The 15,000-nt window shown below is 46.0% G+C and overlaps 1 protein-coding gene across 1 annotated transcript in view; it reads right to left on the bottom strand.

The window, feature by feature from the left end:
* Positions 1-15,000, bottom strand: part of atrn (attractin) — a 224,784-nt gene that overhangs the window by 69,538 nt on the left and 140,246 nt on the right. Inside the window, 1 exon segment of the mRNA XM_042325050.1 lies at positions 5,332-5,410. Within this exon segment, the coding sequence (XP_042180984.1) occupies positions 5,332-5,410 (79 nt within the window).

The following is a 15,000-nucleotide window of genomic DNA, read 5'->3' as shown; positions in this document are numbered from 1 at the left end:
TAACATGTACAGGGATACTGGAGTGATGGAGGTAGATATGTATAGGGGTAAGGAGACAGGGATACTGGAGTGATGGAGGTAGATATGTATAGGGGTAAGGGGACAGGGATACTGGAGTGATGGAGGTAGATACAGTGGGTATTTAGTCAGCCACCAATTGTGCAAGTTCTCTTTAAAAAAAACATCACCCCCATTTATTCAGTAGGTTAATCAAACCGTTACCTGGTTCCCTGTTAACTGGTGTACGGCCTGTGTATGGTCTAATGAATGAAAGCCCCAATTAATGTAATCATTAACTTTATCACCGAAAACAAATAGGCACTTTGTGCATGCTGTGTATCTATCTACCGAGATGTTGTCCTTCCTGGTGATTTCCCTCGTGAAGCTTCCTGTTTCCACCATGGTGCTTGAGCCTATTACCTTGTCAAAACCACTATATTTCTCCAGTTTGGCCTACGTTAATCATGTTCGCATGAGCTAGTCTATCCAGAGAAAGTAAACTCGGCAACGTGTGGTATTCTCATGGGGAGAGGGAACATGATGAATTAGAACCTTTTAACACCACGAATAAGGAACATTTGCCGGCCCCTCTCAATACGTGACTGGTAGCATTAAGCTTCGCCGCTCAAAGAATGGAATTCGCAACGCAATGCTCCTGGGTTTAAAAAGTGTATTATCTTGATTTAAAATCTTTCTGTCTTTCTTTCTATACTGAGTAGAGGATAACCCAGTCTACACTGAGTAGAGAATAACCCAGTCTATACTGAGTAGAGGATAACCCAGTCTACACTGAGTAGAGGATAACCCAGTCTACACTGAGTAGAGGATAACCCAGTCTACACTGAGTAGAGAATAACCCAGTCTACACTGATAACCCAGAGAGGATAACCCAGTCTACACTGAGTAGAGGATAACCCAGTCCAGTCTACACTGAGTAGAGGATAACCCAGTCTACACTGAGTAGAGGATAACCCAGTCTACACTGAGTAGAGGATAACCCAGTCTACACTGAGTAGAGGATAACCCAGTCTACACTGAGTAGAGACCCAGATAACCCAGTCTCTACACTGAGTAGAGGATAACCCAGTCTACACTGAGTAGAGGATAACCCAGTCTACACTGAGTAGAGGATAACCCAGTCTACACTGAGTAGAGGATAACCCAGTCTACACTGAGTAGAGGATAACCCAGTCTACACTGAGTAGAGGATAACCCAGTCTACACTGAGTAGAGGATAACCCAGTCTACACTGAGTAGAGGATAACCCAGTCTACACTGAGTAGAGGATAACCCAGTCTACACTGAGTAGAGGATAACCCAGTCTACACTGAGTAGAGGATAACCCAGTCTACACTGAGTAGAGAATAACCCAGTCTACACTGAGTAGAGGATAACCCAGTCTACACTGAGGATAACCCAGTCTACACTGAGTAGAGAATAACCCAGTCTACACTGAGTAGAGGATAACCCAGTCTACACTGAGTAGAGAATAACCCAGTCTACACTGAGTAGAGGATAACCCAGTCTACACTGAGTAGAGGATAACCCAGTCTACACTGAGTAGAGGATAACCCAGTCTACACTGAGTAGAGGATAACCCAGTCTACACTGAGTAGAGGATAACCCAGTCTACACTGAGTAGAGGATAACCCAGTCTACACTGGATAACCCAGTCTACACTGAGTAGAGGATAACCCAGTCTACACTGAGTAGAGGATAACCCAGTCTACACTGAGTAGAGGATAACCCAGTCTACACTGAGTCTACACTAGAGGATAACCCAGTCTACACTGAGTAGAGGATAACCCAGTCTACACTGAGTAGAGATAACCCAGTCTACACTGAGTAGAGGATAACCCAGTCTACACTGAGTAGAGGATAACCCAGTCTACACTGAGTAGAGGATAACCCAGTCTACACTGAGTAGAGAATAACCCAGTCTACACTGAGTAGAGGATAACCCAGTCTACACTGGATAACCCAGTCTACACTGAGAGAGGATAACCCAGTCTACACTGAGTAGAGGATAACCCAGTCTACACTGAGTAGAGGATAACCCAGTCTACACTGAGTAACCCAGTCTACACTGAGTGAGAGGATAACCCAGTCTACACTGAGTCTACACTGAGAGAGGATAACCCAGTCTACACTGAGGATAGAGGATAACCCAGTCTACACTGAGTAGAGGATAACCCAGTCTACACTGAGTAGAGGATAACCCAGTCTACACTGAGTAGAGGATAACCCAGTAACCCAGTCTACACTGAGTAGAGAATAACCCAGTCTACACTGAGTAGAGGATAACCCAGTCTACACTGAGTAGAGGATAACCCAGTCTACACTGAGTAGAGGATAACCCAGTCTACACTGAGTAGAGGATATCTCCTTCTATCTCAAGGCCATCAGACTGGTCAACAGCTTCTATCTCAAGGCCATCAGACTGGTCAACAGCTTCTATCTCAAGGCCATCAGACTGGTCAACAGCTTCTATCTCAAGGCCATCAGACTGGTCAACAGCTTCTATCTCAAGGCCATCAGACTGGTCAACAGCTTCTATCTCAAGGCCATCAGACTGGTCAACAGCTTCTATCTCAAGGCCATCAGACTGGTCAACAGCTTCTATCTCAAGGCCATCAGACTGGTCAACAGCTTCTATCTCAAGGCCATCAGACTGGTCAACAGCTTCTATCTCAAGGCCATCAGACTGGTCAACAGCTTCTATCTCAAGGCCATCAGACTGGTCAACAGCTTCTATCTCAAGGCCATCAGACTGGTCAACAGCTTCTATCTCAAGGCCATCAGACTGGTCAACAGCTTCTATCTCAAGGCCATCAGACTGGTCAACAGCTTCTATCTCAAGGCCATCAGACTGGTCAACAGCTTCTATCTCAAGGCCATCAGACTGGTCAACAGCTTCTATCTCAAGGCCATCAGACTGGTCAACAGCCACCACTAACACAGAGACGCTGCTGCCAACATACAGACTTGAAATCATTGGCCACTTTAATAAATGGATCACTAGCCACTTTAATAATGTTTACATATCTTACATTACTCATCTCATATGTACATACTGTATTTTATACCATCTACTGTATCTTGCCTATGCCGTTCTGTACCATCACTCATTCATATATCTTTATGTACATATTCTTCATCCCTTTACACTTGTGTTTATTAGGTAGTTGTTGGGGAATTGTTAGGTTACTTACTGTACTTACTGCATTGTCGGATCTAGAAGCACAAGCATTCTAGTTCGCTACACTCGCATTAACATCTGCTAACCGTGTGTATGTGACAAATAAAATTACATTTGATGTCACAAGTTATAGAAAATTGACATTCAAAAATATGTGGTTTTCATGAGGAGGAACGTGTCCTCAAAGTGGCCAACAGCTGGTTCAGAGAAGGTAAACTACAACAGACCCCTCAGGTGAGGTGTTATAGTAGGTAAACTACAACAGACCCCTCAGGTGAGGTGTTATAGTAGTAAAACTACAACAGACCCCTCAGGTGAGGTGTTATAGTAGGTAAACTACAACAGACCCCTCAGGTGAGGTGTTATAGTAGGTAAACTACAACAGACCCCTCAGGTGAGGTGTTATAGTAGGTAAACTACAACAGACCCCTCAGGTGAGGTGTTATAGTAGGTAAACTACAACCCCTCAGGTGAGGTGTTATAGTAGGTAAAGAGACCCCTCAGGTGAGGTGTTATAGTAGGTAAACTACAACAGACCCCTCAGGTGAGGTGTTATAGTAGGTAAACTACAACAGACCCCTCAGGTGAGGTGTTATAGTAGGTAAACTACAACAGACCCCTCAGGTGAGGTGTTATAGTAGGTAAACTACAACAGACCCCTCAGGTGAGGTGTTATAGTAGGTAAACTACAACAGACCCCTCAGGTGAGGTGTTATAGTAGGTAAACTACAACAGACCCCTCAGGTGAGGTGTTATAGTAGGTAAACTACAACAGACCCCTCAGGTGAGGTGTTATAGTAGGTAAACAGACCCCTCAGGTGAGGTGTTATAGTAGGTAAACTACAACAGACCCCTCAGGTGAGGTGTTATAGTAGGTAAACTACAACAGACCCCTCAGGTGAGGTGTTATAGTAGGTAAACTACAACAGACCCCTCAGGTGAGGTGTTATAGTAGGTAAACTACAACAGACCCCTCAGGTGAGGTGTTATAGTAGGTAAACTACAACAGACCCCTCAGGTGAGGTGTTATAGTAGGTAAACTACAACAGACCCCAGGTCAGGTGAGGTGTTATAGTAGGTACAACAGACCCCTCAGGTATGTTATAGTGTAGGTAAACTACAACAGACCCCTCAGGTCAGGTGAGGTAAACTACAACAGACCCCTCAGGTAAAGTAGGTAAACTACAACAGACCCCTCAGGTGAGGTGTTATAGTAGGTACAACAGACCCCTCAGGTGAGGTGTTATAGTAGGTAAACAACAGACCCCTCAGGTGAGGTGTTATAGTAGGTAAACTACAACAGACCCCTCAGGTGAGGTGTTATAGTAGGTAAACTACAACAGACCCCTCAGGTGAGGTGTTATAGTAGGTAAACTACAACAGACCCCTCAGGTGAGGTGTTATAGTAGGTAAACTACAACAGACAGACCCCTCCCCTCAGGTGAGGTGTTATAGTAGGTAAACTACAACAGACCCCTCAGGTGAGGTGTTATAGTAGGTAAACTACAACAGACCCCTCAGGTGAGGTGGTAGGTTATAGTAGGTTAAACTACAACAGACCCCTCAGGTGAGGTGTTATAGTAGGTAAACTACAACAGACCCCTCAGGTGAGGTGTTATAGTAGGTAAACTACAACAGACCCCTCAGGTGAGGTGTTATAGTAGGTAAACTACAGGTGAGGTGTTATACAGGTAAACTACAACAGACCCCTCAGGTGAGGTGAGGTGTTATAGTAGGTAAACTACAACAGACCCCTCAACAGACCCCTCAGGTGAGGTGTTATAGTAGGTAAACTACAACAGACCCCTCAGGTGAGGTGTTATAGTAGGTAAACTACAACAGACCCCTCAGGTGAGGTGTTATAGTAGGTAAACTACAACAGACCCCTCTGGTAAACAACAGACCCCTCAGGTGAGGTGTTATAGTAGGTAAAACTACAACAGACCCCTCTGGTGAGGTGTTATAGTAGTAAAACTACAACAGACCCCTCAGGTGAGGTGTTATAGTAGGTAAACTACAACAGACCCCTCAGGTGAGGTGTTATAGTAGTAAAACTACAACAGACCCCTCAGGTGAGGTGTTAGGACCACGTGTTAGGTGTCTTGAACACTGCAACCGTGGTAACCACTCACCTCGCGTCGCCGTGACGCCCAGCAGCTCTGTTTGATCTTCCAGACGACTGCTGCAACCAGGAGGAGGGACAGGAAACAGCTGGGAGGAAACAGGAAGAGGAAGAGTTAGCTACAGGAAGCTCATAGGAGGAAACAGGAAGAAGAGAAGTTAGGTACAGGGAGCTCATGTGAGGAAACAGGAAGAGGAGCATTTAGATACAAGAAGCAGCTGGGAGGAGACAGGAAGAGGATGAGTTAGAGACAGGAAGCGGCTTGGGGGAGACAGGAAGAGAAGAAGTTAGACACAAGAAGCTCATGGGAGGGGACAGGAAGAGGATGAGTTAGAGACAGGAAGCGGCTTGGGGGAGACAGGAAGAGGAGGAGCCTGTCAGTCAGTAGGTAGGCCCCCCTGATCACAGTTACAACAGGAGGATGTCCCCTACTCCAACTAGCTCATCTGATTGACTCAGTCAAAGGTTATCAAGTTGAATCAGGTAGCCGTAGAATAGTTCTTAACATGGAGGTCCCAGAGGAGAGCTTTGAAAGCTCCAGACGTGTGTGTGTGTGTGTGTGTGTGTGTGTGTGTGTGTGTGTGTGTGTGTGTAATTCAGTGTGCATAGAGAGAACATGACATTATACCCACAGAGGTTCTTCCAGAATAACGCAGCTGGCAGACTGACAGAAGGAGTGTGTGTACTGTACATACTCCAGACTCCATTCCCTAGCCTGAGTGATGTGAACTCTTTACTGGTCTGGACACCATTCCCTAGCCAGAGTGATGTGACCTCTCTACTGGTCTGGGCACCATTCCCTAGCCAGAGTGATGTGACCTCTTTACTGGTCTGGACACCATTCCCTAGCCAGAGTGATGTGACCTCTCTACTGGTCTGGGCACCATTCCCTAGCCAGAGTGATGTGACCTCTTTACTGGTCTGGGCACCATTCCCTAGCCAGAGGGGTGTGACCTCTTTACTGGTCTGGACACCATTCCCTAGCCTGAGTGATGTGACCTCTTTACTGGTCTGGCCTGGACACCATTCCCTAGCCAGAGGGGTGTGATCTCTTTACTGGTCTGGACACCATTCCCTAGCCAGAGTGATGTGACCTCTTTACTGGTCTGGTCTGGACACCATTCCCTAGCCAGAGGGGTGTGATCTCTTTACTGGTCTGGACACCATTCCCTAGCCAGAGTGATGTGACCTCTATACTGGTCTGGAAACCATTCCCTAGCCAGAGGGGTGTGACCTCTTTACTGGCCTGGACACCATTCCCTAGCCTGAGTGATGTGACCTCTTTACTGGTCTGGTCTGGACACCATTCCCTAGCCAGAGTGATGTGACCTCTTTACTGGTCTGGTCTGGACACCATTCCCTAGCCAGAGGGGTGTGACCTCTTTATGGGCCTGGACACCATTCCCTAGCCTGAGTGATGTGACCTCTTTACTGGTCTGGACACCATTCCCTAGCCAGAGTGATGTGACCTCTTTACTGGTCTGGTCTGGACACCATTCCCTAGCCAGAGGGTTGTGACCTCTTTATGGGCCTGGACACCATTCCCTAGCCTGAGTGATGTGACCTCTTTACTGGTCTGGTCTGAACACCATTCCCTAGCCAGAGTGGTGTGACCTCTTTACTGGTCTGGACACCATTCCCTAGCCTGAGTGATGTGACCTCTTTACTGGTCTGGCCTGGACACCATTCCCTAGCCAGAGGGGTGTGACCTCTTTATGGGTCTGGGCACCATTCCCTAGCCAGAGGGGTGTGACCTCTATACTGCTCTGGACACCATTCCCTAGCCAGAGTGGTGTGACCTCTTTACTGGTCTGGACACCATTCCCTAGCCTGAGTTATGTGACCTCTTTACTGGTCTGGTCTGGACACCCTTCCCTAGCCAGAGTGGTGTGACCTCTTTACTGGTCTGGACACCATTCCCTAGCCTGAGTGATGTGACCTCTTTACTGGTCTGGTCTGGACACCATTCCCTAGCCAAAGTGGTGTGACCTCTTTACTGGTCTGGACACCATTCCCTAGCCTGAGTGATGTGACCTCTTTACTGGTCTGGCCTGGACACCATTCCCTAGCCAGAGGGGTGTGACCTCTTTATGGGTCTGGGCACCATTCCCTAGCCAGAGGGGTGTGACCTCTATACTGCTCTGGACACCATTCCCTAGCCAGAGTGGTGTGACCTCTTTACTGGTCTGGACACCATTCCCTAGCCTGAGTGATGTGACCTCTTTACTGGTCTGGTCTGGACACCCTTCCCTAGCCAGAGTGGTGTGACCTCTATACTGGTCTGGACACCATTCCCTAGCCAGAGGGGTGTGACCTCTTTACTGGCCTGGACACCATTCCCTAGCAAGAGTGATGTGACCTCTTTACTGGTCTGGTCTGGACACCATTCCCTAGCCAGAGTGATGTGACCTCTTTACTGGTCTGGTCTGGACACCATTCCCTAGCCAGAGTGATGTGACCTCTTTACTGGTCTGGTCTGGACACCATTCCCTAGCCAGAGTGATGTGACCTCTATACTGGTCTGGACACCATTCCCTAGCCAGAGTGGTGTGACCTCTATACTGGTCTGGACACCATTCCCTAGCCAGAGTGATGTGATCTCTTTACTGGTCTGGACACCATTCCCTAGCCAGAGTGATGTGACCTCTTTACTGGTCTGGTCAGGACACCATTCCCTAGCCAGAGTGATGTGACCTCTATACTGGTCTGGACACCATTCCCTAGCCAGAGTGATGTGACCTCTCTACTGGTCTGGACACCATTCCCTAGCCAGAGTGATGTGACCTCTTTACTGGTCTGGTCTGGGCACCAGACTAGTCCAACGCTCTAACCACTAGGCTACGCTACCGCCCCAGTAATATGGCTTAGATGTGTCTGAAAAATATATATATATTGAGCTTCAATGTCAGGATATAATGTTAGCTAGCTAGCTAACAACTGTTGATAGGAGAGAAGAGTGGTTTCAGCTTTGCGTCACAGCTCGGTACATAGAACATCTAGATTTCCAATATGGGCACGACGCATTTCTCACTTTGAATTAGACTGTATGATCTATAATCCTAATTTTCTTTCTCTACTTCAACAAAAATGTAATATTAGCCTTTTAGCCACCGTGTAGTTTAGTTAAACTACTCAGATTTAATAATTTACTCAGATAGCAGAGAAAATATGGTTTTGAATTACATCAACACCCTTCTCGGTCATTCAAAGAGAAGGCAATTTAAAAAAAAAAAAAATTATAATATGTTTATTATTTTCCAATAAAAATAAAATAAAAAAGAGAGCAATTCATTGACATTCATTGTTGAATGGGCCAATTTGGAGGACAAAACAAAACTTAACTCACACACACACAGAATAAAACACAATCCTATATGGCTATAGCGAAGAGAGCAGGCGAAATAGGGCACCCCTGTCGGGACCCCTTGAACAGGTGGAATGACTGCGACATTTCCTGATTGGTTACACCGGAAGACATTGAGATGTGCATAAATAATTATTATCCAATGAATAATTCAAACCCGAAGTGCTCCAGAACCGACATCATGTACTTCCACTCAATCTGATCAAACGCCTTCTCTGCATCAAGAGCTATTACCACTGCCTCAACCTTATGATTGTGATACATTACGTTGAAAAGACGTCTCAAATTGTAGTGTATATGTCGCCCGTGATAAAACCTGTCTGGTCAGGGTGTATGATGTCGGAAATATATGTTTTCAATCGGTTTGCCAATATCTTTGTCAACACCTTGTTTTCTATGGGGAGTAACGTCACGGGGCGATAAGACGACATCTCCATGGAATCTCTATCTTTTTTCAAGATCAGTGCTATTGTAGCCTCATACAGTGTTTGCGGGAGTTTGGCATTTTCTTTGGATTGTTTAAACATTCGCAACATAAGTGGAGCTAGACTGGCGCAGTACATCTTATAGAATTCTATTACATATCCATCGGGCCCAGGGGCCTTGCTGTTTGGAAATTGTGCTATCGCTGTGTAAATTTCCTCCAAAGTTATCCCTGCATCGAGTGCAGAAGCTTCCCCCCTGTCTAGTTTAGGAAGTTCACATTCAGCGAGAAAGCGGTCCATAGTTTGTGGATCAGTAGCATTGCATTTGGATTGGTATAGCTCTGAGTTAAACTGCACAAAGCATTTATTAATATCCTGCGGATATTACTATTTTACCCTTCTTGTCTTTTATATTGTGAATAGCTCTAGATGCCTGTAACATGCCTTAGCCATCTTGCTAATCATTTATGTGGTTTGTCACCCAGTTCAAAATCACTTTGTTGCGTTCCAGCAAGTAAAGATGCCATCCGTTTCGAAAGGATGTTATTGTATTCATATTTTAACTTTGTGATCTTCTCAAGGACTGTATACGAGGAATTCGTCCTAAAAAATGTTCTTGTTCCCTTAACTCTCTTTCAGTTTCTCTCAGCCTAGTATTGGCGTGTTTCTTCCTCTCTGATGTATAAGAAATAATGTAACCTCTAATCACAGCCTTTAGAGATTCCCAAAGGGTGGAGTCGTCACCATCCCCGTGTCGTTAGTTCAGAGGAAAAAGGCAATCTGCTCCTTCAAATCCTGACAAAAAGCCTCATCTTTCAGCAGATATGCGTCTAAGCGCCATGATCGCCGACCTGTCGATATCTTGTCGAGTTTCAGCACCAGACAGAGGAGGTCCGTAATTAGAATAGGGTGATAGATAACCGACTCAGCTGCTGAAATTAGTTTGGAGTCCAACAAAAAGAGTGAATTCTGGAATATGATTTATGAACTGATGAAAATAAAGAATAATCCCTGTCTGTTGGGTGCGTCAGTCTCCAAATATCGACAATGTTAAGGTTTGTCATCAATGTATTTAGACAGACACTGGCATTTGATTGTTGAAGTGACCTTGATAGCTGTTTATCTAAAAGAGGATCAGTACAGTTAAAGTCACCTCCCACAAATAACACTCGTATCCGATATATTTTGTATGGCCTTAAATACCCTTTGAAAAAATAATGGATCGTCGAAGTTTGGTCCATATAAATTGACCAAGGTTATTGGTTTCGAATTCAGTATACAAGCCACAATACCATACCGACCATTAGGATCTGAAATGGAGGTTGAGTAAACAAAAGGAATGTTTTTCCTTATAGACTGGTATATCTGACCGATCCAGCCGACTCGTAGCTTGGCCTGAGCGGAGTGTTTAATATGAGTTTCTTGAAGAAACACTATGTCAGCAGCACCCAATGATTTAAGGTGAGAAAAAACCTTAGCTCGTTTCACCACATGCCCGAAGCCATTACAGTTCCAGCTGACTATCTTTATTCCACCTGGTCTACTCTGTACTCTGTCACTATGTAGCATTTCTTATTTTAGAGCAAATTTTTGCTGTCATACAAAACCCAGAAGAAAAACGTCCCGCCGTGCGGGAGCTTGTCATGCCACCTGTACTAATAAACGTGAACATAAAACACAGACCCCATCCCCCCCTCCCGTCCCCCACCCGTCCCCCCCTCCCGTCCCTTTACTGAGTGACTTCCCCAAACGAAGCACTCCTTGGCTAACACACAAACCTTAGGGTGTCTAGACATACAGCTTGAACTAACTCGTCGTCTATAGATGCTCCGCATATAAACTAATATTAAATAACACTTAACACCTGTTGCGACTCTAGGGGCAGTATTTTCATTTTTGGGAAAAAAACGATCCCGTTTCAAAAGGGATATTTTGTCAGGACAAGATGCTAGAATATGCATATAATTGACAGCTTTGTATAGAAAACACTCTAACGTTTCCAAAACTGTAAAGATATTGTCTGTGAGTATAATAGAACTGATGTTGCAGGCGAAAGCCTGAGAAAAATCCAATCAGAAAGTGCCCCAGGTTTTGAAAGCTCTGCGTGCCAATGAGTCCACATTGAGCTGTGCATGTGCTATCAACCAGCTTACGCTTTCTACATATTCCCCAAGGTGTCTACAGCATTGTGATGTAGTTTATTCCATTATTCCAATCGGTCCTACTGAAAAACTCATTGTCCCGGCGGATATATTATCGAATAGATATTTGAAAAACACCTTGAGGATTGATTCTAAACAACGTTTGCCATGTTTTTGTCGATATTATGGAGCTAATTTGGAATATTTGTCAGGCGTTGTCGTGACTGCAATTTCCGGTCGATTTCTCAGCCAAACATGAAGAACAAACGGAGCTATTTCGCCTACAAAAATATTTGGGGAAAAATGAACTTTGGCTATCTGCCTGGGAGTCTCGTGAGTGAAAACATCCGAAGTTCATCAAAGGTAAACGATTTAATTTGATTGCTTTTCTGATTTGTGACAAGGTTGCCTGCTGCTAGCAAGGCATAATGCTATGCTAGGCTATCGATAAATGTACACAAATGCTTGTCTTGCTTTGGCTGTAAAGCATATTTTGAAAATCTGAGATGACAGGGTGATTAACAAAAGGCTAAGCTGTGTTCCAATATATTTCACTTGTGATTTTCATGAATAGGAAGATTTTCTAGGAAGATTTATGTCCGTTGCGTTATGCTAATGAGTGTCAGATGATGACAACGGTCCCATTCACCGTGTCACTAGAGGTTAACTCTCACGTTAAGTGAGTGGCGTTAAAACATGATATGCTAAACAATGCTATATTAGCCACAACATCTCACCTATCATATAAGTCCCCATTTCTGATCTTCTGATGGAAAAGACATTCAAACACATTCCTGGCCTGTATTTGGTCATTTAGCCAGCTGACACAGCCGTTCTGTATCCTCAGCCAGGGAGCTTGCTTGTCAAGAACAGATCGGCCTCTTTTGGGTTGTCAAACGTACGTGTTGATCCTTTGACTGTCACCTTAAACCGGGCTGGGAAGAAGAATCCATATCGGATGTTGGCCGCCCTGCATTTGTTGCGTACCTCATCATACTCTTTCCGTTGGTTCCTCACCTCCAAGGTAAGATCTGGGTAGAAAGACACCTTGGCTCCGTTGAAGTTAAGGGGGAACTTTTAACTAGTCAGCTTGAGGATGAGATCCCTGGTCTGGGAATAGTGCATCCATACAATGAATGGCCTTGGTGGCCCTCCCTTGGCCGGCTTCGTTGCCTGAGATCTGTGTGCGCGGTTGATCGGGATGGCCGTTTTGAAGTGTTCACTCCCCAGCAGGGGCGGTATCAGCTCCGAGACAAATTCAGTGGGTTTCCCTTTCTCAGTGTCCTCCTGGATCCCACATGGGTTTCCCTTTCTCAGTGTCCTCCTGGATCCCACATGGGTTTCCCTCTCTGTGTCCTCCTGGATCCCACATATTCGGATGTTCTGGCGTCTTGAATGCGACTCGAGCATTTCCAGTCGGGCTTTCAGGGTTTTGTTGTAATTTTTGAACGTTGTGCACTGTTTCTCTATGTCCTGTAGCCTGGCCTCGTGATCGACTGTCGTCTGCTCAACCTCATGCACCCTGCCCTTAGTTGCCTTCACAGTTTCGGCCAAAGTCCCAATACTCTTTGAGATATCAGCCAACCTTGTGTCCACCTTCTTGCTTAGTGAGTTTATGGCAGCCAGTACGTCACTTTGCGTAGGCTCTGTGGGGAACTCTTGGAAGCTAGCCTCTTCAGCTAACTCCTCGTGGGTTGGCGACGTTGAAATTGGTTCGTTGTCTCTTTCAAATGATCTTGTTCAGCTCTCCCTTTTTAGGTAACTTTTCCCTTTGTTATATTTGTTTGAAGTTATAGGTCGTGAGAGGTTAAGATAAATACTGTTTCAGAATAGAGAGGAGCTCTAGCAAAGCACGTCTCCTCCATAGCACGTCTCCTCCATAGCACGTCTCCTCCATAGCACGTCTCCTCCATAGCACGTCTCCTCCATAGCACGTCTCCTCCATAGCACGTCTCCTCCATAGCACGTCTCCTCCATAGCACGTCTCCTCCATAGCACGTCTCCTCCATAGCACGTCTCCTCCATAGCACGTCTCCTCCATAGCACGTCTCCTCCATAGCACGTCTCCTCCATAGCACGTCTCCTCCATAGCACGTCTCCTCCATAGCACGTCTCCTCCATAGCACGTCTCCTCCATAGCACGTCTCCTCCATAGCACGTCTCCTCCATAGCACGTCTCCTCCATAGCACGTCTCCTCCATAGCACGTCTCCTCCATAGCACGTCTCCTCCATAGCACGTCTCCTCCATAGCACGTCTCCTCCATAGCACGTCTCCTCCATAGCACGTCTCCTCCATAGCACGTCTCCTCCATAGCACGTCTCCTCCATAGCAGGTCTACTCCATAGCACGCTCTCTAGCGCCCCCTGAAGGCACTTCTAATATGTAATCTTTCTCGGTCATTCGAGTGTCACTGTTGACAATTTAGTAGATTTTTCTTTAATGTTTTCTAAGAGAATGCAACATTTCTATACAAACTACCAGGAAGAAAACTAGCGAGTGGATCACAGCACCATCTGCTGACCATTTATGGAATTGAGTTCGACTGGTGTGCCAAATTTAATTACATAATACGGAGTGTTTTGACTGAGAAATTCCCAGGGGAAAAACTCACTTTAACATGTATTGCTGGCTCATAACCTAATATATCCCTCAGCACCAACACACAGAGTGTAGAGGAAACACACAGAGCACAAGCAGACACTACAAGCCCCTACAGAGCAATGAGAGAGATAGAGAGAGAGAGAACACACAGTACTGCAAGCCCCTACAGAGCAGAGAGAGAGAGAGAGGAGAGAGAGGCTGAGAGATGAGAGAGTAGCAGCGAGATGCAAAGAGAGGTAGAGAGAGAGGAAGAGGGCGAGAGAGAAACCGTGTGTATGTTAGATGATATAATGTGTCTATCTGTGCTGAACACATTTCCCCCAGGGTTCCCGAGGGCTCTCAGAGCCTGCTAATAGAACGCCGTACAGGAAACAGAGGGCAGGCAGCACGGCCACAACCGGTCAGCGGTCACCATACTCAATGAATACTGATCAGACAAATAGTAGGGAGTCAACTGGACTCTGGTCAAAAGTAGTGCACTATGAAGGGAATATGGTGTGCAATTTGGGAAGCATCCCAGGGCTGGAGCATGGGGGGGTCAGGGAGAAAACGGGTGCCTGAGGAGAACTGGTAGAGACACAATCGACATCAGAGAAAACACTGATCACTTCAGGTTACGACCCCTCACGGTCAGGAGAACTGGTAGAGACACGGTCGACATCATCAGAGAAAACACTGATCACTTCAGGTTACGACCCCTCACGGTCAGGAGAACTGGTAGAGACACGGTCGACATCATCAGAGAAAACACTGATCACTTCAGGTTACGACCCCTCACGGTCAGGAGAACTGGGAGAGACACGGTCGACATCATCAGAGAAAACACTGATCACTTCAGGTTACGACCCCTCACGGTCAGGAGAACTGGGAGAGACACGGTCGACATCATCAGAGAAAACACTGATCACTTCAGGTTACGACCCCTCACGGTCAGGAGAACTGGGAGAGACACGGTCGACATCATCAGAGAAAACACTGATCACTTCAGGTTACGACCCCTCACGGTCAGGGGAACTGGTAGAGACACGGTCGACATCATCAGAGAAAACACTGATCACTTCAGGTTACGACCCCTCACGGTCAGGAGAACTGGGAGAGACACGGTCGACATCATCAGAGAAAACACTGATCACTTCAGGTTACGAC

The sequence above is a fragment of the Oncorhynchus tshawytscha genome, linkage group LG08, assembly GCF_018296145.1.
Source record: "Oncorhynchus tshawytscha isolate Ot180627B linkage group LG08, Otsh_v2.0, whole genome shotgun sequence".
NCBI classification, from domain to species: Eukaryota; Metazoa; Chordata; class Actinopteri; order Salmoniformes; family Salmonidae; genus Oncorhynchus; species Oncorhynchus tshawytscha.
This window is presented reverse-complemented; position numbering and strand designations above follow the sequence as displayed.